General features: G+C 39.0%; 2 protein-coding genes across 12 annotated transcripts in view; one reads left to right on the forward strand and one right to left on the reverse strand.

Annotated features, from left to right (window-relative positions):
- Positions 1–10,075: 10,075 nt before the first annotated feature.
- LOC141433079 (tubulin alpha chain-like) lies at positions 10,076–21,606 on the forward strand. Of its 2 annotated transcripts, none has more exons than XM_074094900.1 (9): positions 10,076–10,231; positions 11,151–11,379; positions 15,426–15,598; positions 15,709–15,837; positions 16,697–16,867; positions 17,522–17,662; positions 18,388–18,603; positions 19,480–19,643; positions 20,619–21,606. In XM_074094900.1, the coding sequence occupies exons 1-9, from the start codon at positions 10,229–10,231 to the stop codon at positions 20,749–20,751; spliced, it is 1,359 nt and encodes a 452-aa protein (XP_073951001.1). In that variant the 5' UTR covers positions 10,076–10,228; the 3' UTR covers positions 20,752–21,606. The 2 variants fall into 2 exon arrangements, with proteins under 2 accessions (XP_073951001.1, XP_073951002.1); XM_074094901.1 differs by having other exon boundaries at positions 11,154–11,379.
- Positions 21,607–22,073: 467 nt separating this feature from the next.
- The window catches only part of LOC141433088 (uncharacterized protein ZK1073.1), a 99,198-nt gene continuing 95,239 nt past the window's right edge, over positions 22,074–26,032 (reverse strand). For all 10 annotated transcript variants that reach the window (XM_074094921.1, XM_074094920.1, XM_074094913.1 and 7 more), the window contains one exon: positions 22,074–25,721. In XM_074094921.1, the coding sequence (XP_073951022.1) occupies positions 25,533–25,721 (189 nt within the window). In that variant the 3' untranslated portion in view covers positions 22,074–25,532. The remainder of the gene's footprint in view (positions 25,722–26,032) is intronic.

Consider the following 26,032-nt stretch of genomic DNA (forward strand, 5'->3'; position numbering starts at 1 on the left):
TTGTTGGTTAGGTTATTATCAAATAAACTATATACATAGAGAAGAAACTCCTCAAGGAAACTTGCTTTGACGTTAAAAATCCGCATGGAAATCAGTCCATTCGATTGAGAGCTACACAGACAGGTTTGACAGGCCGACTAACATTGGCGTTAAACTTACAACGCCCCTCATTTTTTTTAACCCCCGACGCAAAAAGAGGGGTGTTATAAGTTTGTGGTTAAAAAAGATCTTACAAGTGGTAGATGAAAGTTTGCAGGTGGTAGGACTTTGTGCAAGGTGCGCCCGGATTGCTACCACCATCTTGCTCGCTAATCCTGCCGTGAAGCAGCAGTGCTTGCACTGTTGTGTTTCGGCATGGGGAGTAAGACAGCCGGTGAAATTACTGGCACTTGAGGTATCCCATCTTAGGCCTCTAGGTTGGCAACGCATCTGCAATACCCCTGGTGTTGCAGAGTTTATGGGCGGTGGTGATCTCTTACCATCAGGAGACCCACTTGCTCGTTTGCCATCCAGTCGAAAAAAAAAAGATCAGTGTTAATAAATATATAATTGCTCGTTTAAAGGTGTCGGATAGATAACAAGACATTAGATAAACATTGCTCATAAGTATCAGATGGCACTACCAACATGGCACCAAATTAGTGGCACACGCCGGCACGCTTCCTCACTTACTGGCACGTGCCAACTGTGCCAACCGAACGGGTGTTGGGCGTGATAAGCTAACACTCAGCGTGCTAATATACTTTGACAGTTGGGCGTTGGGCCAGTTGGCAGAGTTAGCTAATTAAAGAAATAAGAACTATACAATAACTCTTTATTGTACACAATATTGTAAACAATAAGACTACCCGAGAGCTTAGCTAGTAATTAGAAAACAAACAACAACTACAAAATATGAGGTCACAGGTTCGATCCTCAGTCGAGGCAGATATTTGTATGAAACATAGGATGTTTTTTCTCGAGTCCTGGGTGTTTAACATATAGGTTTAGGTTAGGTTTAAGATTCTTTATTCCCATTAAGAATTTAACAATTCACTTACATGAGAACTTAAAGTTATTTAATACATTACTATTTTATGGAATGAGCGAAAAAAGAAAAAAAAACAAAACAAAAAGGGTAATTTAACAAAAATAACTAATATCAGCCGATAACTTCAACATAAACAAGGTAATTAGTGAGGTGATTCCGGTTCTGCCAGTGAGAAATTCGTTAAACATGGTAATATGGCTCTTAGTGGTTTAAAATTAGAGTCGTTATGATCGCTTCTTTATCAATCACTGTATCTTTGTAAAGTACAGGTAACTCACCGATATGTATTTATATGTATCTATCTATGTTGCAGTTCTGAGGGTGGACATCTACCTGTCTCGGTTGGAAAAGAAGACGACGCCTGAGAAGGTGTTCGAGGCTTCGAGCACGTCCGCGAGACGGTACAGCGCGGTTACAGGGAGCCCAGCTAGAGCTGTCCATCATCCCGCTCGAGTCTCAAAGGGCTAGCAATTTTAACTCATTTAGACTCCAAGTGCCTGCCAAGCACCAGCAGATGTTCCTGCGCTCAGACTTCTGGCCGGAGGGTGGGGTGTTCCGTCGTTTTTGGGTAGCAACGAAGACGACGTTCGAAAATCCCTAATTGTTTTTTTTTGGTTTTTTTTTATGTTTCTCTTATGTATTTTTTTGTGTATAATTTGAATTTTCCAGTGCATTAGTTTTCTAACTGTAATGCTGTAATTTTTTATTGATAAATAAATAAATGATTAATATCCGTTGCCTAGTACTCATAACATTAGCTTTGCTTATTTTGGGACTAGGTCAATTGGTGTCAGTGTACCGTGATATTTATTTATTTATATACCTAATACAGAAAACAGGTATAGTTTTTATAGGTCTCCGCTTTATTTAGGCTAACAAGGACACATAGTTCGACTAAACTCTATTGTATTTACTTAGCAGATCGATAAAGCAAGTAGCACATCAAAGGGAAAGCCACCATTGACACGCCATAACTACGTCACTAAATCACAAACGAAATAAAGTCAACCGACTCTTTTGAAGAATATGCCAACTTAACATTACCGTGGCAGAGGGCGCCGCTGCCATCGAATCTCGAACATTTTACTAGCAAATGGATTAGTTTTATAGTTCACCACCGGCATTGTTAAGTTGGTTTTGACGTCACCTGGTGAGGGAGCTATTGTGTGCACCCTCCCTTACTCTCCCCATAGAAGTAAAATATTTAATTACTGTATTTCGACTGATTTGCTTTGCTACTGGTTTGTTGTGAGATCGAAAAGTATTGAAATAGTAAGGACAGTTCGATGATCACGCGCAGGCACCGTATCGAGGGAAGTTTTAGTTTGGGAACCACTAGCCTCCACCCGTGGCTTTGCTCACATTATCCATTATATCTGGCATTTGAATTGAATTCCAGGAATTTCCAAGAAATCCAAAGGGGATTTCCTAAAATTGAGAGGAGAAAACATCTGTGCCAATTTTAATCTGTAAACCTACCAGTTAAGATTTGGGTATAAATAAAAAGTGCCTACCGTAGGTAAGGGCTAGGTTACTTTGTTTGAAAAATTACAAAAATTAAACGATTATAAGACAAGAACGGTACCTACGACTAGTTTCGATCTTTTCGGAAGATCTTTTTCAAAGGTGTGCTGTGCGCGTTCACGACAGTGGCGCTCCCCGCAATTCCTCGCAAATCAGAGCTTCCGTTAATCAATTTATAGCATTGGTTTTCTCAAAATATTTTCCTTCACCGTTAGCTCGTAGTCGTAAATGTCATTCTAGATATCCAGCTATCTACACACTACATTTTCATTAAATCCGTCCAGCTGTTTTAGTGTGAACAGACACAACTCACACACTCGTATCCCATAAAACTTTCACATTTAGGTATAATATTAGAAGGTAGGATATTATCTAGATTTTTTGACTTTGATAAAGAATTATGAAATTAATTCTTTATCAAAGTCAAAAAATCTAGATAATATCCACGTCAGGGGATCATTTAAAGTGGCCCCCCCAGTCGCAGAGAAACTTAAAGAAAGTCGACTTCGCTGGTACGGCCACATAAAAAGAAGAGATGAGAGCTACTCCGTTAAGATAGCGCTAAACATCCCTACTAAACCCCGTGGTAAAGGAAGACCGCCGTCTACATGGTGGACTAAATTCGACACCTCCTAAGTATACTGGTACAAGTGCATAATCATAAATTTACAGGAGAGCTGTTCAAAGGTTCCAAAACCTGTAACTTTCTCATTTGATGATATAACTTTTCAAAATTTTGCATTGGTTCCAAAGAAAATATTTGCTTTCTACCTGTATTCATGGAATTTTGAAATTTCTTATAGTTTTTGAGAAAATTGCAGATACACTACTATACGCGTATTTTACATCTTGCAGTTGTGCGGTATACTGAGCTAACTACCACTTGCTCCAGTATACGGCGTAATGCGTAGATTACTGATCTAACGATATTTTAATATTGTATATGAATTTTTAGATGGAATACTTATATGGCTTACAATGAACGATAAAACAGATGCTCTTTTACCTTCATCTATTGATTTATAAACGTTTTTATCACTTGCATCAATATACGCTAACATTAGCATGCTACTTGTACCAATATACCGCTAGTAATGTTTTAAACGTGCTATACAAAATACAGAAATATACCTTTATAAAAAACCTCACTTGAAATATAAATGGTTTTATTAAGAAAAGTAATTGTATTAAGTGCTTTAAATTAATGGAAGCACATTCAATGGATTCGTATTCCTGTTCAAATGTGTACTCGTATTTTATTGTGAAAGGTTCCTCATGTGATACATATATCGCATCGCACCCATTTGTATCCACATAACGGTTTAGCTTTTTGTGCCTCTTCAGGGTTCCGTACCCAAAGGGTATAAACGGAAACCCTACTACTTTATACTACTTCGCTGTCCATCCGTCTGTCACCAGGCTGTATCTCATGAACCATGATAGTTAGACAGTTGAAATTTTCACAGATTATGTATAACTGTAGTCGATATAATATATATATAACAAAAAATAGATCAGAATAAATATTTAAGGGGCCCCCATACAACAAATGTATTTTTTTTGCAATTTTTTTGCTAATCCTAATGAAGTAGTATAGATGGTACGGAACCCTTCGTGCGCGAGTCTGATTGGCACTTTGCTTAAGACAAGCTTTGACATGAAATATTGAGTCAAAGTCAAAATATCTTTATTCAATTTAGATTGTAACAAGCACTTATGAATGTCAAAAAATTTACCACCGGTTCGTAAAAACCTCTGTTGAGAAGAGTCTGGCAATAAACCTAGGTATATTTTGTAAACAGATTTACAATCATATTTTAGTGATATCTATACATCACAAGTATTTAACACAACTACATATTTAAAACAGTTCTCAATTCGCTATTTGGAGTAAGCACTCGCCAATGCGGATCGGAATTATTTCCAAATTTCCCTATCCATGATATAATCATTAATTTTAATAATACGCCTTATATATTAATGTCTTCTTGACAATAGATTTAAATTTTGTGTCTGTTTCTGAGTCTTGGGAAACTTCTATAACTTCATACGGTTTACCCGTTTTCGCCATATACATAGCCAGGTACCATTTCTTAGGTGTGTATAAAAAAAATGTGTATAGGGTGTTATTAAAAACCTGTACTATACTTTAAACCACATTAGGGCTACTAATTACTAATATGATCCAAGTAGAAAAATACTGTGATTCGAAAAAAAAAAGAGTTTTGTATGGAAGTGGAGTCGCAAGAAGACTTTCTAATTTCGATGTTTTCCCACTTATATCGTATTAGTAATCAGTAGCCCTAATATGGGTTACAGTATAGAACAGGATTTTTTTTATCAACCTGTAGGTATATTGAAATTTACTGTTCTCATTTTAATTAAAGCATGCATGCCTTCGCCTTCTTTTTGGGGGTGCTCAACTACCAAAATGCAATGTAATACTGCAATGTTATATTTCTAGCATGCGTACATGTAGGTATAGCCGAGGAAACTGAATCACGTACTGGTACTGGGGTGGAACCGTTGTACTACCAATGTTATGTTGACATCCCATACATATGCCAAAGAAATCATATCGAAATAGATCACGAAAAGGTTTCACATTGGATTAAGTTTCCATGGCTGTCTATGAGAAATACGGCTATTGTGGTCTTGCCAAACCAAAACATGTTTTTTTTTATATATACTATCAAATTATGTGCTCGTAGAACAGTTTAAACGGTCCGCACGCAGCGACGGCTAGCGCGTACACTGAGGCAACTGCCAGTTACACTCGACTTCCCCGGCCCCGCGACAATATCGGTGCCGCGTATAGTGGTGCATGTCGGTTGCCTCAGTATACGTTGTACCGATTAGCAAAACGGTGTTAGATGCATTCATATACGTCACTTTATTTCCAAAACTAATAGGAATATCCGTCCAAATTTTTTGTGGTAGGTAAATAAGGAAATATTAATCACAAAATTGCAAAAAACTAAAAATCAGAAATTTGTCACTTGTACCAGTATACGTAGGAGGTATCGTAATGTTGAGAGGGACCTGAAAGCCCTGAATATCTCACCAACGACAACCCAGGACAGAGCGTCCTGGCGCCGACGTACAAGGAGGCCCGACCCCAGTTGAAATGGGAGGGGGGCAAGAAGAAGAAGAAGATAAAGAATTATGAAATTGAAACTCTTAGCCTTACCTAAAATTAACGTCTCGAACTTTTGTTACGGGGGTTTTAAATAACATTTCGCGACCAACTAATGCTTTCATTCCATATTCCATTCAAAGCTCCCTCAAGATCTTATCTCGGCACATTAGCGATCATTGCGGAGATATATCTTATATCTGACACTATCTGACCATCTCCCCCTGGTGTTACTGCTATTTGTCAGATTCCCTGCAAATGGACCGGCTTTGACGATGTCAGTTAAAATTATTAGACATACCATCTTGATACATTAGAATTTCAAGGTTACATCTCGTGGCACGTACCTAAGTGTAACGGTGACGGTAAATGCGTAGAAGTATAATACAGGGTATCGCGGGGGACTGAGCGAGGTGCGGGGCGGGCGGGGCTGGCAAGCTGAGGATCGTGAGTGTGTGAAGTACCCAATCCGCACTGGGCCAGGCCCACATGGGAACTACAGCGCAAGGCCTCTCAATCTGAGAGGAGGCCTGTGCCCAGCAGTGGGATATATAATGTGATGATGATGATAATAAATAAATTGAGATGCCGAGACTAAAACTTGATGCTGGGACTCCCCCCTATTAATCAGTCACCCTGCGTTACGGCAATACCAAAAAACTAGATACATAAGGAAAGCCCAAAAATCCACATCATTCGGCCCAGTGGCGGAACACAAACGACAATGCCTCGAGGTGTGGGCAAAATAAAAAATCCCATTTGGCCCACGGACGCGGAATAATGACCGCTTTTTACCGGTTTAATCCGGATCAGATAGCTGGAGCCCTGCTACGTGCTAGTAGGGTTGTCACTTGTCAATGTTGAGCTGCTGTTTGTCGTGTTTTGAAAATTTCTGGTAATTTCGTTTCCGGTACATATGTGACATTCAAAACTTTGAACTATAGACTGGTGAGAATGGCCCATTCCCACCCATCATATCCCACGAAAGTGGGCGTGCATTACTCGTGTTTATAGATATTGAAGCTTTAAACTTATTTATGCTTTTTTATTTATATTTTTTTGGTCTGCCAGCGCCAAGATTGCAAAAAGAATACTTAGTACGTTGTAAGACACAGCAAATACCTATTAATGTACTAAACTAAAACTAATCTAAATCTAAACTAATCTTAAACACCCCGGGCATTTTTTTATACCGTTTATTCTACAATTGTCAGTCGTCTTCACTTCATTCTTGCATATACGAGTATGTACATATGTACCTGTTACCAATATACTTCATATTTCACCCTATAAACTCTAGGCTCTTTCAAGTAAACAAGTAAGCAAATGGATGGTTCCAACGGAAGAACAGCGTTGGCCGCAAGGTTCACATCATGCTGTTGGGACCATTTCGTGACAAAATTTGTCTCGGTTTCCTTTCTTGTTTCTTTTTATCTGCTTTGTAAATGTCACGAATAAATGTTTTTCTTTCTTTCAAATACGTATTAGAAATACAAAATTGACAGCACAACACATAACCAGAACACACCGCAACTTTAATAAAATTCAAAGCAAACTTGGCGAACAAAATTTCGATTGTTGGAAAGATGACAGCCCTAGGGTAAAGAGCACTATGTGATGCTGGTTTGATATTCATGATAGATCTCCCTCAGGATTGCTAAAGCAGAGATTTGGTTTCATTTGATATTAATTTAGATGGGCTCGTAATTGCTGGTGGTGTCGATGGCTCAGAGAAAATATTTATTTTCAAAGACAATTAGATAATTTGGATTAAGAGAGACATAAGATCTGGTTTGAAGTAGATAAGCTTTACAGTTTATCGGTAGTTTTCTGCATACTATACACATTACATTTTTTTGGTCCTTTTATTTTACGCAGAAAACATTTTTCCCATGATTAATTTCCCAGTGTTTCTTGATAAAATTAACCTAATCCAACTTGTAAGGCTCTACAGGACAGTTCTAAACTAGATTTATCCCGAACTGTTTACAGTTATATGTAGAAAAAAATAGTTCGTTTATATGAAACAGTGGGGCAATGAATAATTTGGGAAAGAAAAATAAGAGAACCAGAAAATTTTGTGGTTTAATTTTGTGCAACTTCGAATTAAATGTAATATGTATTAATTTCAAATCAGCTCCTACGTCTCTCTTAATCAAAATGATCTTATTCTTTATAATAATTATAAAATTAATCTAAAAAACCATTTTTACCACCATTATTACCAATTTTAGATTAATTTTATAATTATTACAAAGAATTAAATCATTTTGATTAAGAGAGACGAAGGACCCTGGTGGGTCCCAATTATGATAAACTTAAAATTGTATCTCATCGTACAAACTATACTTTTCTTTTAATACATAAATAAATCGTTACGGCACACGAAGTGATGTTAATAAGTATGACTAGGCATTAAACGACACCTAACATGACGAATCGATTGTCTCGCTCTTTCCCGCTTTATTTACCCTAACCACTGTGACAACAACACAATGACACAATTAAATATTCAAAATAATTCACGCACTTGAAAAGAATTGCCAATTATTTATTCAAGAATAAACATAAGCATAAGTGGCATAAGCGACATTTTTTTAAATTAGTACACGTCAAACATTCGCTGGAGTTCTTTTAAGTTTAATAATATACTTATTCTTTCTTAACTAAAATAGTCATGGATTTTCAAGTTCAAATTAATTTCACTTCGTAATCTATTGAGTTTTGATTCATTTACATTTTAAACACTATCACTGGTTATAATATCTAAAAAGTCTAATCACTGAAAAACATCTAGCACAAGCACAATAGTGTTCTACCATTATACCATATAAAACTTATGCTACTTAATATTCTGCAGAATTATATTCGGTGATACAGTGTTCTGCTGTTTAATATTCTGAGAAATGACTATTATACCAACTGATAATTGTGCAAAGTAATCATTATGCGAAAGTATCATTCGGCTAAAATTGTTTCTGTGAATTGTTTCTATTACGAGGTGTATTTTCGGAGAATCGATGTTATGCGAGGTACAGGGAACCCTGCTTGTAAATTTATTCTTTAAAACCGACACTTGAAATTCTTTGCGGCTTAGTATCCGTAAACGTATCAATAAAATTTAAATTAAATTTTTCAAGAAGTGTTATTTTGTCGCTTAGCACTTTTTGCTCTGCAACTTCAAACCGACGCGACGCTAACGTTTACAACTATTAACAACGGACCATGTCACGCTGATTACGTGACAAAAGGTAGTCAGTTGATTTACAGTTAATCCTTTGTGCGGTTTGTTTTGGTAGTAAAATGATTTGTGGTCATCATTTGCATTTCCGTGAATAATTTTAATTATGAAACTGCGATGGTTACGCCGGTGCCACCTGCCGGCAGAGCAGAATGAACTAAAAATGTTTATAGCTGGTGCAGTGCTCATACTCTATACAATACTTTTCCACCAATATCTTGGATACTTACGTACTAATTTGGCACTAATTTTATAACCTTTGACAGTTGTCAGTCGAAGACGCACTTCGAAGGTAAAACTACAGTGTTCTTATAGAAAATATCCCACCATCGTCAAAAACGCAACACTTTGACACATTTCCTTGAACGGTGGTGCGTAAGTTGTAGTCGCCAAGAAACCAAATACTGACATTTGGGGAGTCTAAAACTATTTCTATTCTCTAAAGTTGTGTGCGAGGGTGCCAAGTGTCACAAGTAGTGGGGGAGGACCCCAAAGCCGGGCTATTAGGGCACAATGCCGATCGATCCCACTGTTGGGCGTACCCCACTGACCCTCTGCGAGTTAATTTGCATTTTTATGCTGTAGTGGATTGATATTTTCTTATTTTTAGGGATGCGTATTCAAAATGGAAAAGGAGCCCCTATTGTTTAACATGCCTGTCTGTCTATATACCTACGGCTTAGCTCAGATACACTTACTTGAAAGCTGTAATTATTCGGATTGCAACGCACCTGTGATACCCCCCGTGTTGCTGGTGCCCATGGGCGGCGGTGATAGCTTTGCATCAGATGACCCGCATGCTCAAAAATATCGAAAAGACGCAAATTATCTAAAAGTGCGTGTTAAGATATGATGTCCCTTCAAATCTTCTTCAAACTCTTACAATAACAATATTGTCACACAAAAGCAAAACAAGCACACAACCAAATGTTTTTCATGACAACATACATAGTCATAAAATTCCACCACATTTTCACACTTGCAGACTTCGATCATCAATACTTGCAGAGTTTTAAATTAATTGTAGTACTAATGTAACCTCTTTCATGTGTATGTATTTCCATAACCTCTTTACTTCGCGTAACAATACTGGCAGCTTTCAACTTACAATGGACTTGAATTCAAACATGGAATAAAAAGTTACAATAGATCCAAGCGGCCCATCAGACGGGCGGTGATTCGCATTTTTTTTTCAAAATTTCAGTCTGTACCAAATTTTTGTAGGAAAACAGTTTTATTTTCTACTTATTTATATTTATTTTTACACCGGATCCCGCAAAATTATAAAGTGTTCAATATGGTAAGTTTTTCTAGTGTTCTTTTCTTTGCTTATTCGAGTCAGTAATTATTAAGTAATTACATTTTCTCAAGAATTGGTGCAATGGGTTTTTTGGTCAAACTTTCATAATTTAAAAAGAACCTGAATTTTTGTAAAGTTGCACATTTTGTTTATTACGTTTCTGTGCAAGCAACAAGTGAGAAAGTAATTAGTTAACGCCGAAGGTTTAGTGAGTATAACTTTCTTGTTAATTTATTTAGTTCATCTGTGGCTGTAATGATAATATTTACACTCAGTAATAAATAATATCATATGATTATTAAGATTTATTCATACTTTTGACTTAACTGAAGGAAATTGACATATGACACAAATTTTCAATTCCAATTTCGAAGTGTAACCGTTTTCTTGTAAAAGTAGATTCCAGTGCATTGCATATTGAAACTAGATTTTATTTGGTATAAAGCTAATAATACCAATTTCTAAATATTTTGCAAACTTAAGCCAAGACGTTTTTTATTGTTACATTTTTCCATGCTACCCCAATCGTGGTGATAATTTGGTTTTCATAATTTCCTGGTCCTGAATCGTTTCAAATCATACCCATACCATAGCAAACATTTCCCCAGGTCCTTATGCCTAGGGTTATTGGCGTGCGGTGAGGGTAGGCAAGGTAGCAGCTGCACCAGTCATTCGCCAGCACCAGCAACAGCCCTACCTAGACCAGCCACGTCTACACGCCCCAGCTAGGGACCTAATTCTGAAGAATGAGCATGAAAAGTTGTATCTATGCTTCAGGGTTTAGAGACTTCGATAGTACGATGCAGGATGTTCTAGTTGTTCTCTGTGACGACTAGATGGCACTAGGAGTTGCGACGTCAGCATTAGAGGTTATGCTGATGATAACGATGAATAACGTGTAATCTTTTTTGCACGCGAGCAGAGGGAGTGCATCTCTATCCACGTCGGTCAGGCGGGAGTCCAGATGGGGGTGGCTTGCTGGCAGCTCTACTGTCTCGAGCACGGCATCCGGCCCGACGGGACCCTGCCCGCGTGCGACACTGACCCTAACTCTAGTGACTCCTGCTTCAACACCTTCTTCTCCGAAGCGGATCGGGGCAAGATGGTGCCGCGGGTGGTCATGGTGGATCTCGAGCCTACTGTTATTGGTAAGTGGGGCAAATTGCAGATTTCTTTGCATGTGACATTAACTCTAGTTAGTATGCAGAGGGTAAAGCAAGATGACCAGTAAAGGAGAAGAATACTATCGTAGACCTAACGATCCTTGCACTGCAGCACTGGCATAGTTTAACATTCATATTTCTTCAAAAGTAAGTTGCATCATTCCGGGGCAATACGGGTGGGGTGCTGTTGATGTAGGTACATAAGTCCTGGTAAATATTGTCCTGGTAAGTCGCGTCTCCATTTCCATTTGAGTTCAATACATAAATTGTCAAGCCTTACATTATTATATCTTACATTCTAGGCTGTATTTTTTAAGACTCGCAATACCCGCCTTCAGTCCACTTGTGCGTGGCAAAAACAAGCTGTATATCGCCATAGCGTTCTTATCAATATGACAGGTTTAAATCTAAGTCACGTGGCGTGCCTAGTTTTAGAATAACTCAAAAAATCTTTTTAATTTAAGATTAGAAGCTAAGGTTAATCAAGTAATTATGCAATTTTTATTGAAATAAACATTTTAAAGTTTAGTTTTACTACAGGGGAGACTCTTCTCGAGGGTGTCATAAAAGATGACAAAGCAACCTTTTGCGGGAGCGGGCTGCAGGGCGATTATTCGAGCATTTCAACCATCTCATTTTTAGGGTTCCGGAGCCAAAATGGCAAAAACGGAACCCTTATAGTTTCGCCATGTCTGTCTGTCTGTCTGTCCGTCCGCGGCTTTGCTCAGGGACTATCAATGCTAGAAAGCTGTTATTTTGCACGGATATATATGTAAACTATGCTGACAAAATGGTACAATGAAAAATTTTAAAAAAAAACTTAGGGTACCTCCCATAGACGTAAAGTGGGGACGATTTTTTTTTCTTATCCAACCCTATAGTGTGGGATATCATTGGATAGGTCTTTGTCTTTTAAAACCATTAGGGGTTTGCTAAGACGATTTTTCGATTCAGTGATTTGTTTGCGAAATATTCAACTTAAAATGCTAATTTTCATTAAAATCGAGCGAAAATCTAAACCAAACCAGTGGGTGGAAAAATTTGAAAAAAATCAGGATGGTAATAGTATATCAAACTTACAAGGAAAACTATAACGGCTAAGTTAGCTTGAGAATTATTAGTAGTTTAAGAGTAAATAGCAGCCTAAGGTATAAAATATACCTAAACTTGGAAGATTCCGTATAAAATACGCGAAATCCTTAGAAAAATGACTTAATTTTGTCGTAATGGCTACGGAACCCTATTTTGGGCGTGTCCGACACGCTCTTGGCCGATTTTTCTGTACACATTTCTGTAAAAATGGCCGAATATTCTGATAGTTTTTTAGTTATCTGGTAGAAATACAGGAACTCTAACAAATAAATAAATAAATATCACGGGACAATTCACACCAATTGAGCTAGTCCCAAAGTAAGCTTAGCAAAGCTTGTGTTATGGGTACTAAGCAACGGATAAATATAATTATATAGATAGATACATACTTAAATACATATTAAACACCCAAGACCCGAGAACAACCATTCGTATTATTCATACAAATATCTGCCCCGACACGGGAATCGAACCCGGGACCTCAAGCTTCGTAGTCAGGTTCTCTAACCACTAGGCCATCTGGTCGTAATAAATAATTGAAAATGACATCAAAATCTCCAACCAATCTGTAAAAAATGTGGCCAGAAAAATGTGGCTGTTGAAACGTTCGAATAATCGCCCGCAGCGGTCTCTATTCAAACCCGGACTCTACCACTGTGGCATGAAAGACAGGGGTAAACCTGAAACCACCCAACACACTATTCTCCCACTAAAGTTGTCGAAAAGGTTTACAATGATTTAAAAGATAGAATTAGGGGGTGTTTCACCATCCATTGATTAGCGTTAACCGACGGTTAAATGTGATGCCGTCTCTGACTATTTGAACAAAACAAATAGAGACGACATCACACCTAACCGCCAGTTAACACTAATCAATGGATGGTGAAACAGCCCCTAAATCTGTAAGCTACCACCGTATGTAATCCTACTAATATTATAAATGTGAAAGTTTGCGAGTGAGTGAGTGAGTGAGTATGTTTGTTACTTTTTCACGCTTAAACGGCTGGACGGATTTGGATGAAATTTGGCGGAAAGTTAGTTTATAATCTGGATTAAAACATAGGATACTTTTTATCCCGATATTCCCACGGGATAGGGATAAAATCTCGAAATAACAACCGCTAGGCTTAGAGTCATGAAATTTGGTATGTAGGTAGTTGGACGTCTGGAATAAAACATAGGTGACTTTTTGACCCGATATTCCCACGGGATACCTAGGGATAAAATCTTAAAATAACAACCGCTGGGCTTTGAGCCATGAAATTTAGTATGTAGGTAGCTGAACTTCTGGAATAACACATAGGCTACTTTTTATTCCGATATTCCCACGGGATAGGGATAAAATCTCGAAATAACAACCGCTGGGTTTAGAGTCATGAAATTTGGTATGTAGGTAGTTGGATGTCTGAAATAACACTTAGGCAACTTTTTGACTCGATATTCCCACGGGATACCTAGGGATAAAATCTCGAAATAACAACCACTGGGCTTAGAGCCATGAAATTTGGTATGTAGATAGCTGGACCTCTGGAATAACACATAGGCTACTTTTTATTCCGATATTCCCACGGGATAGGGATAAAATCTCGAAATAACAACCGCTGGGCTTAGAGGCATGAAATTTGTTATGTAGGTAGCCGGACGTCTGGAATAACACATACGCTACTTTTTATCCCGATATTTCCACGGGATAGTTTTGTAACTAAGGGACCCCATACATCCGTGTATTATTGTTATTATTATTTTGTATTTTTTCTTTAATTGTATACTTACTGTAGTTTTTAAGTATTTTATTTGTACTTATTTTATTTTGAAAAAATGACTTTCTGCCAAGCTTCTTGCGGCGCATTCTTCTTGGCAATGATGGTCTTTCCGAAAGTGCTGGTATTTAAAAAAATGACGTGTAAACGTGCCCATTGCGGCCTATTTACTGAATAAATGATATGAATTTGAATTTAGATAGGGAAAAATTTTGAAATTTTAGCACTGGGTTTAGAGTCTTGAATTTTGTACAGTTATTCACTACACAACCTCAATGAAGACCACGATATAAATTTTGGAAATTTCCAGGGGAATTTTATAAAATCCCAAAAATTTCAATTGCAACTACCAGACCGAATAGTTTACGCGTGCGAAGCCGCGGGTAAAAGCTAGTTTACTAATATGGCCCTATAACATCCATATTGGGAGGGTGCGAAGTACTAGGTGGGTGTAATGAAATCTATCGCAGCGCTCATAGTGGCCAAAAGAAGAAATAATCTAGGCTCTATCATCTAGCTGTCACACTCATATGAATCTGTCATTAACAAAGCAATTTGTATAGACTTTAACTACCTACTTTTAGTAATAGATGTTTGTTTGATGCGAGCTTGAATTATTGAACACTGTCCCTGTTTTGTTCTTAATTCCTCTACATCTCGGACATGTCCAGCAACAATTTTCCTTATGAAACGGGTTGTGGTTGAGATTTTATATTGAGTGATACTCACAAAACCGGTCTTCAAAATGATACTCATTTTGATCTGAAAACGATATTTAATTGATTACTAGCGATATAAGAACAATTATATAATTTTACTATTATTCAAAGAAACCAATAAGATGGCTTTATCTTTTCGTTTTACAGTAAAAGTACAACTAAACATAAAGTAAACAAACCCTGACATAACGAAAATAAAACACGCTTGTTGAATAAATTTTACTTACCGCATTTAATTTTAATGACCAAAAATTAATTCACAACCTTTTGTCCACCCAAATTACGGTATCACAGTAATTTTGTATTATTAAATAATACGTTATAGGTTTGATTTTTGTCACAATGTCGCGATGAATTTCAAAACGTCTAGCATCAGAGCCAAAAATCGTGCACAGTACCTTTTTCCTCCAAAAATGCCTTGTGATTCCCAAAGCTTTAGGTATAACTGTTGTTCTTCCAGACGAAGTCCGCACCGGCGACTACCGACAGCTCTACCATCCAGAGCAGCTCATCACGGGTAAAGAGGATGCCGCCAACAACTACGCGCGAGGGCACTACTCCACGGGGCGAGAGGTCCTCGGCCCTGTCATGGAGCGCGTGCGGAAGCTATCTGACCAGTGCACTGGACTCCAGGTATGGTCCCATTGTCTAGATGCGTTGTCATGATCCATCAGAAAACACCCATTGCTTGCTGCTACAAGGATTGAGGGAGGGTCAGTTTTTATAAAAGTTGTTGTTTACAGGGCTTTTTCGTGTTCCACTCATTCGGAGGCGGTACGGGCTCTGGCTTTACGTCTCTGCTGATGGAGAACCTGTCTGAAGAATTCGGAAAGAAGAGCAAACTGGAGTTCGCCATATACCCCGCCCCGCAGGTTAGTCGCTTGTTGCCGACTCCTATTGCGTGGATCCCATTTATTTTATAAAACTGTGTAACCCCTATGAAGTTTAGGAATTGAAAATAGTACTAAACGCTTCGGGAGTCACGTGGTCTACTTAGCTAAAAAATACAAATCAACCAGTAACATCTTCTCGCTTTTGTATCCTAGATAATTTAAAACGCCACAAGCACCAGCGACTACCAAGAATGCTCTACACATTTATCCTCCTGGATCCCTCGGCCGGTCGTCACGGACATAAAAAAAATTTGAACTTTACTAGATTGACGTTTGGTTCAAATTGTGAAAACAGAAATTTTACGTCGGGCCCCAGGAGGTTATATCCAACTGTTCTGATAGATAAGCATTGCTTGTGTCTTAGGATAGAAGGAGTTACCCCATATGTTGGCACAAAACCCGCGACAGCTTGGAGTCTTCACCATGGAATGTGTACTCCTGGCTGTTTTCCCACAGATGGTACTACCTACATAAGATACCAGCTATGATCCTCGTCATAAATGGATATAAATTCATATTCCATGTTATTAGCAAATCGATTCAAAAGGAAAAACCGTCTCTATCATTCGATCAATACTAAGAAAACTTACTCAGAACTAGCAGTAAATATAAAAGTTTGTTGTCCGTTCGATGGAACAAGCCTGTCGGACCACATGGCCTTAAGCCTAGTTTAGACTTGCAAGAAAAATCATGCAAGTTGCATTACATTGCGGCGCTCGATTGACCACTTCAAAGTCGTTCGCTATATGGAATCTCAATGTAACCCAACTTGCACGGTTTTTCTTGCTAGTCTAAACTGTTCTTGAGGATAACATGAATGTCACCAATGTGTTTCCAGGTATCAACAGCAGTGGTGGAGCCATACAACGCTGTCCTCACAACGCACGCCACCATCGGGCACTCCGACTGCGCGTTCATGGTGGACAACGAGGCCATATACGAGATCTGCCGCCGGCGGCTCTCCATCGAGCGGCCGTCGTACGCCAACCTGAACCGGCTTATATCACAGGTGAATGCTCATTACTATGTTTTAGACTATCGCGGTCATAACTAAGTAACCCCCGGCGCAAAAAGAGAGGTGTTATAAGTGTGACCGCTATGTGTGTGTCTGTCTGTGTGGCACCGTAGCTCTTAAGCGGGTTGAATGAGGTTTCTTTATTTGAAACGGGCTTTCTAGCGATGGTTCTTAGACATGTTTTACCAAAATTGGTTTAGCCGTTTTTGAAATATTGAACGTTGAAGTGACAAATCCGGGGGTCTTCCCACTTTTTGTTGGTTAGGGTTATTTTACGATTTATATTTTGGGTTTTGTTCCGCGTACCTTGGTTTTAGAGAAGCTCCATATTTCGGCACAGTTGCATGCGCCATGATCACGATAAGAATAAGTATTCGAGATAAACTGTTATTTTTATTTAAACCGTTAATAAACATTTGTTGGTTTTTAAAGAATATAAAAGTCATGAGTAATCATTGGAGTAGACACATTAACTTATATATTAAGAAGAGTTCTATCAGACTACATTTTTAATTTTCATTTAATTTTTATGGAACAATCGAGAAAAACTAACAAAAATGCAACGTTGCCAGCTCAGCAGGTATAAACGCTCTTGCATAATTATCAATTTTTGGATTTGAAAAGCTTCACCCTTGCCTCTGTGAGCAGGTGGTGTCGTCGATCACGGCGTCGCTGCGTTTCGACGGCGCTCTCAACGTCGACCTCACGGAGTTCCAGACGAACCTCGTGCCCTACCCGCGCATACACTTCCCGCTCGCCGCGTACGCGCCCGTCGTCTCCGCTGATAAGGTAGCCTCAGCTGTCTCTGTTAAGGCTTGTTCGGACTAGGCTAGTATTTTAGTCTAGTAGCGAGTAATTTAGTAGCTAAACGTGTCTGAACACCAAATAATTAGTCGAGCAGATTAGTAAGTAATTTAGTCGAGTCAATCCATTTTATTCTATTTTTTTTAGTAGTTTAGTAGTGAGTAGCACCCCCCACCACGCGTCCGTGCTTACTCGGCCGCCGGCTAAACAAGTCCGAACCTGTCGATTTACTCGAGTTCATTAGTTGGCGTGAAAATGTCGTTTCGCTGGAGCGAGGAAACCACTTTAATACTCGACTGTAATGCGAACGATTTTTAGGCAGTAGCGAATAGTTTAGCTACTAAATTACTCGCTACTAGACTAAAATACTAGCCTAGTCCGAACAAGCCTTTAGGGGCTGTTTCACCATCCATTGATTAGCGTTAACCGACGGTTAAATGTGATGCCGTCTTCGTCTATTCGAACAAAACAAATAGAGACGGCAACACTCCTAACCGCCAGTTAACACTTATCAATGGATGGTGAAACAGCCCCTTAATGTTGTAAAAAACTCGAGTCTTTTACTGAGACTTGAGTAGATTTTTCAAGACTAGGACTTATTTTGCAGCGTTGAGACAGTTTTTCCAGCAACGTTCTTCAATTTTTTTAACAACTTAGCTTAGCTTTTGAATCCACTGAAGCATTAAACTAAATTCTGTCCATTTTTCCAGGCGTACCACGAAGGCATGTCAGTGTCGGAGATCACATCAGAGCTGTTCGAGCCACAGAACCAGATGGTCAAGTGCGATCCGCAGAAGGGCAAGTACATGGCGTGCTGTCTGCTGTACCGGGGCGACGTCGTGCCCAAGGACGTTAACGCCGCCATCGCCGCCATGAAGGGACGCGCGGGGATCAGATTTGTGGACTGGTGCCCCACGGGCTTCAAGGTAAAGCGAAGCCGTAACAGTTTTTAGTGATTACTGGTTAATTATGTTAGTGCCGCTTTTTAACCCTAAACTTGTCAAGGTGAGACAAGCCTCGTTGGATTCTTGTAGAGCTAACAAAAATAAATTTTAAAAAATATACAAAAAACTATACGCTGCCAATTTTAGGGTTAACATCGCCTGGTGGCAGAACAAAATGAACAGTCGACATAAGTCTGCGTTTCAACTAGAAATTTGCGAGGATGTTTTTTTTTATTTGACTGGATGGCAAACGAGCAAGTGGGTCTCCTGGTGGTAAGAGATCACCACCGCCCATAGACACCTGCAACACCAGGGGGATTGCAGATGCGTTGCCAACCTACAGGTCTAAGATGGGATACCTCAAGTGCCAGTAATTTCACTGGCTGTCTTACTCTCCACGCCGAAAACAACAGTGCAAGCACTGCTGCTTCACGGCAAGATTAGCGAGCAAGATGGTGGTAGCAATCCGGGCGGACCTTGCACAAGGTCCTACCACCCGCATGTGTTGCGAGGAAATATGTTTTCCATGAACCAATAGAAACGCTTCATTTACCTAGCCCCGCTCTGCTCAGCTGTTTCCACCAGAGCGGTGCTTTGCGGATATTCGCAAACCCCTATATTTTCTATTGGTTCATAAAAAACACATTCCTTGCAATACATCCTCACACATCTCTGGAGAAAAGTAGCCTTAGGTGCCGTCGACCAAAAGTGCCGGTTGTATTTATTCGTGTAATATATTTTTTCCTGTGTATGGAATATGTGTTAATAAATGTTTCTCTTCTCTTCTTCTATTCAGTCGACAATAAATGTAATCGACAAAAAGCATAATGATCAATAATAAGTATTTCGTTTCCTCAGGTGGGCATAAACTACCAGCCGCCGTCGGTGGTGGCGGGCGGCGACCTGGCGCAGGTGAAGCGCGCCGCCTCCATGCTGAGCAACACCACCGCCATCGCCGAGGCCTGGGGCAAGCTCGACCACAAGTTTGACCTCATGTACTCCAAGCGGGCCTTCGTGCACTGGTCAGTTTACTATACCATCAACTACCAGCTTCAGTCGGTCATCGTCGAGGCTTGGAGCAAGCTCGACCACAAGTTCGGCCTCATGTTCTCCAAGCGGGCCTTCGTGCACTGGTCAGTTTATTAATATACCATCAACTACCAGCTTCAATCCGTCATCATCGAGGCTTGGAGCAAGCTCGACAACAAGTTCGACTTCATGTAATCCAAGCAGGCATTCGTGCACTGGTCAGTTTACAATACCATCAACTACCAGCTTCAGTCGGTCATCGTCGAGGCTTGGAGCAAGCTCGACCACAAGTTCAGCCTCATGTTCTCCAAGCGGGCCTTCGTGCACTGGTCAGTTTATTAATATACCATCAACTACCAGCTTCAATCCGTCATCATCGAGGCTTGGAGCAAGCTCGACAACAAGTTCGACTTCATGTAATCCAAGCAGGCCTTCGTGCACTGGTCAGTTTACAATACCATCAACTACCAGCTTCAGTCGGTCATCGTCGAGGCTTGGAGCAAGCTCGACCACAAGTTCGACCTCATTTAATCCGAGCGGGCCTTCGTGCACTGGTCAGTTTACTATACCATCAACTACCAGCTCCTGTTGTTGGTAGTGGAAACAACACCACCGCCATCGCCGAGGCCTGGGGCAAGCTCGACCACAAGTTCGACCTCATGTACTCCAAGCGGGCCTTCGTGCACTGTTCAGTTTACTATTACATCCACTACTAGCTCCCGTCAGTGGTGGTGAGGCAATATAAATTCGAGTTATCTGTTTTGCATTTGTCTTTACTCAATGACCAGTAAATCCCTTTAATAGCGCTAAATTGTAAATCGTTTAAAAACGGACAGAAACGAATTTCATTCCTTAATAGTCTGAAAAGAATTTTGCTTACCCCCCATTTGAGACTGAACCGCAACCAGGACCTACTTTCGTCTTTTTACACTTTTTACATATTTATTAAATCGTTGCATGCTCTCCAGGTACGTAGGCGAAGGCATGGAGGAAGGCGAGTTCTCTGAAGCACGGGAGGACCTGGCAGCGCTAGAAAGAGACTACGATGAAGTGGCGATCGAAACGTCAGACATGCAGCCCGGCTGTGACGATGAGCTTTGACCAGCTTCATGACGTCTCCCAATTATGACCTGTAGGCGGTAACATGCGACACCATTAACTTCTAGCTGAGGTAGCGTCTGATGAGTGCATGATTTTGAACAGTTTTTAGTCTGGCTATATAGTTAAATCTGATTCCTTGGGTCCAAATAGGTATATAGGTGATGGGTTTTCTTAGATAGTACCTGCTGTTAGCATGTAGGGTTTGTGAGTCTAGATGGCGTGGTCAGTCGTAACTTTGAAGTTGGTATACAGCATGCTTTAGAATAGAACCTTGCGCAGTATTCCGTGAGTCTTTTTAAACGCTTTCTTCTGACAAACTTTGACTAGCTCAAGAGCCTTAGTGAATGCTTGGTGGGCGATGTGTGGAGCGCCGACGCGGGCGCCTAAAGCCGCGGCCGTATATTTTTTTAAACAATATTGATTATGGCAGAACTGTGAAAATATTAAAGGTTCGAAAATGTCCGCGGAAGGCGCGAAATGCAATGGCCCTTAACCCCCGCATGCTAACTTATTTCGTAATCAATTTTATCAATAATAGGCGACGTGTCAGAGTGTAGCTCCCTCGTTGCTTTGCATTTTCTCCGTCGAGCAACCTTGCGACTTTTTTTTATTTTTATTTTTGGTTTTTCTTTTAAATTTTTTTAGCAAATGCTCGACAGAGAAGCGAATTTATTCACATTTTTTAAACATTTATTTGAGGTTACTTAGTAATAATAGTCCAGTTGGTGGTTTCGTGGTGTTGAAAACCTAATATTGTAAGTGTAATCGTGTCTTTTGTCCGTTTGTGTTGTTAAAATGTTCAAAAAGTTTTACAGTTCCGTTTAAAGTCCCTGTCTAATAAATTGTACAGTTTTACTGTCCTGTTTTATTTTTTAGATAGAATTATAGTAGATACCTTAAGCTTAACCTCTTCACCGCCCTAGTCATCTAGTCGTGGAATGCCTCAAAGTTGTATTAACTAGCGTACAATTTCGTACATTTTTCACGTATATTTTTTTCTGAATTTGAAAAGTCGACTGCTACATAGTCTAATAGATAGCGCCCGCCAGGAAGGATACTGATACCAGGAACCTATATAAGTATAATGATACCAGGAAGGTGACAGATTATTCATTGTTTTCTCGTAACTACGTGTAGTACACTTTTTTTAATTAGCGTACAATTTAGTAAATTTTTCGTAATTTTTTTGATGTGATTTTAAGGTTAAAATTACAGAAACACGTTAATATAACCTCCCTTAAACAAAGCCTTGTGGTCGGCAACACACTGTAGGTATAGATCTAATCTAGGATCCCAAAAAAAATTACCAAGAACAAAACAAGTCAATTAGTAAACGTATATTTTTTCATAAAATATACATTTCAATAAGTATTTATTTTAAATACACATACAACATTGCACTAAAATAGGTTCCTTAATCAATTACTCTACATTGCTATATTCAAAAATATAATTTAGAAAACAATCAACGATAATGGCATTTAAATATTTATTTTCAAATTTTCCAACAATCATTAAAATTAAAGACTTGGTAGTGGCCTGCAACTTCAATATATAAAATATATTGTAGACGGAATTTTCAGTGGTACATACAGTCGAGTTCGTAAACTTCTGAGCAAAAATTTGTTCAAAAATATCTGAACACGCTTCTACGCCGTTGACAATATTATAGTCGTGTTCATATATTTTTGATCAAACTGACTCGACTGTACCTAAATAGGTACATCTGCTTCTTGAATACTTTCATTTCTCGTTGGCTAAGAATGCAATCAATTATAAGCAAAAATAAAATTGCAGAATTGAATTAAACTATACGCCCAGAATGCATCAGATTTAAATTAAAAACTTGAGCCAAGGAAATGTAAAGTTCCTGGTATTTAGTGACAGATTATGTAAGGATTATTCACGGTAGTTCCTTTGGCTGTTCCTTCGAAGAAACTATTGCGTTTAACCCGACTGCGAAGAACGCGTGTGTATGTATGTCTATTCCTATGTCCTCTCGTAACTACTCAACGGCTTAACCGATTTTGATAAATGATACGTCATTGGATTTGTTTTAATGACGCGAGTGACACTGGGTACATGAAATTCTTAAAAAATCAAAATGGCGGATTTTTGGCGCCAAATTGTTAAGTTTTCAAAAACGTTTTTCATTAAAACCTATGAAGTGGTGTATCAAATAAAAGCTAATAATTAGCCCATTCTAGAAATATATGGGTTATAACCGTTTTAATTTACCATTTTCACAGAAAAGTGTGAAATAAAACAATAAATTAAAAAAATCAAAAAACCTGACTGCCTTAAATGCTAAAAAGAAGAAAACAAGTCTAGGGGTCCCGATTGTTGAACTTTAAGTTAGCTACTTAACAAAGTTCTAGCCAACTATACTTGTTTTCTTTTTAGTATTTTTTAAGGAAATCGGGTTTTTTGATTTTTTAAATTTATTGTTTATTTTTTCGCCCTTGTTCAAAGGAGCAGCACTTTCAGTTCTTGCAAAGACAACAACTGACAGTGCTACTGCGAATGGAACAAGGGCGAAAAAATAAACGCAGTAGCTCCTTCGAAGGAACAGAGGGCCTACTCCGAAATTCGAAAATCGAAGTGATATCATACCGTCCCTCTCACTCTCGTATTAAATAGTATGTGTCAAGGGACGGAAAGACACGAACTTCGATTTTCGAATTTTGTAGTAGGCCCCGCAGCTACCGCAAATAATCCATATGTAATGCCGTTAGTATATTCCTACAAAATATACAGAGATAACATCACTGATAATCTTTGTTATAAAATAGCAGTAACTTATTAGAGAGCGATGACAGTGATGAGACAGGTCCTAACTTTGCCAAATTTGATTGCAGTGCATGTTCAGTTGTAAATAAAAAATATATCAGTATAAAGCCAAATACGCTATACTTTAACTCCTACATAACGCAGTGTGCGATGATAAGAAATAATAAATAAATAAATAAATATCACGGGACAATTCACACCAATTGACCTAGTCCCAAAGTAAGCTTAGCAAAGCTTGTGTTATGGGTACTAAGCAACGGATAAATATAATTATATGGATATAGATACATACTTAAATACATATTAAACACCCAAGACCCGAGAACAAACATTCGTATTTTTCATACAAATATCTGCCCGGACACGGGAATCGAACCCGGGACCTCAAGCTTCGTAGTCAGGTTCTCTAACCACTAGGCCATCTGGTCGTCTAAAATCTGATAATTTACGTCTTTCAAACACAACGTATAACTATAGTATCTGAATAAATAACTATATGAACTAATATCTAGTAGAGATAAATATATAACAATCTTCTAACCTATATTTACGAGTATGTATGAATCGGGCACATACAGGCTTCCACTCAGAATCCTTCTGAGAATGAGAAGCTTTTTGATTTGTAGTCAAAACTGGGTCAAAGATATGCACGTTTTATTTTACTCAGATATACAGGCATTTTTTCTTGTCTCTACCACTTCCACTAGGACAAGTAACATTGTCCGTATTTCAACTAGGGAGGTAATAAGAACAACTTTTTCCTGGTTCTGCTAGTTGTGATAAGACGTATGCATTTAAGAATAATTACAGGTACATTTAACTTTCTAATTTTAAAGTATAAGCTCTTATATAATACAGTACACCTAGAATAATAATAGGTAGCTTGTAGGAAACTGCGCCTGCAAGGAACGTAGCTAAGCGCACTGCGACACTTTTGCTACGAGAATAATTTAGGTGTAGACAGTTCAGCTAAATCAAGTTGCTAAATAACGATTTAAACTTTCGTGATTTTTACTCATAGTTAAAATACCACAAATGGGGCTTATCACGCTAAAACACACGAGTAATATTTACCTCAACATTTCAACCACATTTTACAGTGGCCGTGGTCACGAGTAGACTATAGTGTAGTGTGTCAAGTCTGCCTAGCAGGTAAACGTCGAGGTAAATATTACTCGTGTGTTTTAGCGTGATAAGTCCCGTTTGTGGTATTTTGACTAAGTTGCATAATTTATTAACGTTTTGTTTTGCATTGATAAATGACATAAAAGGGCTATACTTCTAAGATTATATTAACTACTAATAAAAATTGTACAAGTTGCGCTCGAATGACCACTTGAAACTCGTTTGCTCTACGGCTTGGCAATGTAATGCTTCTAACTTGCATTATTTTTCTTTGGGGATCTGAACTCGGTTTATTGAATATTTTATTCTATATGACACAGGCAAAAAATACGCCACGTGTCAGTAGAATCTTGTTTTGACCTATACTAGAGCCAATTTCAACAATCTTTTTACGAGTGCCCGGTATTTCTTGTGACAGATGCTTGGAATTTATAAGAGAATAGTGAAGCAGGTAAACAAGTATTATACAGTCACGAGCGTTAATTTGGGACTTTACTTAAGATCGAATATCTGTCATTTTGTATGACAATTCAAAGGATTTTTTCACGAAATAGGTCCCAAAATAACGCTCGTGATTGTACTAGTTTTCTTTCTTAGTTATACAATGTGATTATCAATGTGATATTTTATGTGAAAAGATTTCACAAAATCACGATTCTATATAAAATAGTATCTAAGACTGAGACTCATCGCTAATGAGCACATGTCGTTTATATTTGACGAAAATCGCTAAAAGAGCAAAATCGACTAACTGCGAATACATACGATCGGAATAATTTAGCTAATCCCGAAATATAGTGCGAACAAGCCAAATCCTCCGCTCACACCGTTCACTCCGGCACGGAGTCGATGGTGGCAGACGAATTCTACAGCTTCCGCGAGGGCGGCGACTCGGGGACGCTCGGTGTGAGTGACAGCCTGCGGATGTTGGGTTTGTCGTATTCTTCCATGGACATGGCGCGGGACATTCGTCGCTCCACGCCTGGCGGCGGCAGCGAGGTCAGGAGACCCTGGCCTTGGCAGAACAGCAGGAGGGACTGAGCCACCTTTGCTGGCTGGAAACAAGTTGGAATAAATTGAAAATACAAACTGATATATAGATGCACAGAAAAACCAGAAAAATAAGACCAACACTGGGAATCGAACCCAGGTCCTCGGTATTCCGTACCGCGTGCTATACCGCTACACCACTGTTGGTCAACGGCACAGACACGAATTTCTCCTATGCACCACATATCTCAGCTTGTTTGTTTCTTATTTAGCCACTTAAGCAGTGACGCTAGCGACATCTATGCCGTAGCCCTCATCGAGAAACTTTCGGCATTCCATTGGAACTAACCACTCACCCGGACAAGAGATGTCGTTA

This window comes from Choristoneura fumiferana, chromosome 12, assembly GCF_025370935.1.
Source record: "Choristoneura fumiferana chromosome 12, NRCan_CFum_1, whole genome shotgun sequence".
NCBI classification, from domain to species: domain Eukaryota; kingdom Metazoa; phylum Arthropoda; class Insecta; order Lepidoptera; family Tortricidae; genus Choristoneura; species Choristoneura fumiferana.

Coding starts and splice junctions, on each gene's coding strand:
- LOC141433079 (XM_074094900.1), top strand. Junction 17,663..18,387: donor CCGTCGTCTCCGCTGATAAG/GTAGCCTCAGCT, acceptor CCATTTTTCCAG/GCGTACCACGAAGGCATGTC. Junction 18,604..19,479: donor GGTGCCCCACGGGCTTCAAG/GTAAAGCGAAGC, acceptor TCGTTTCCTCAG/GTGGGCATAAACTACCAGCC.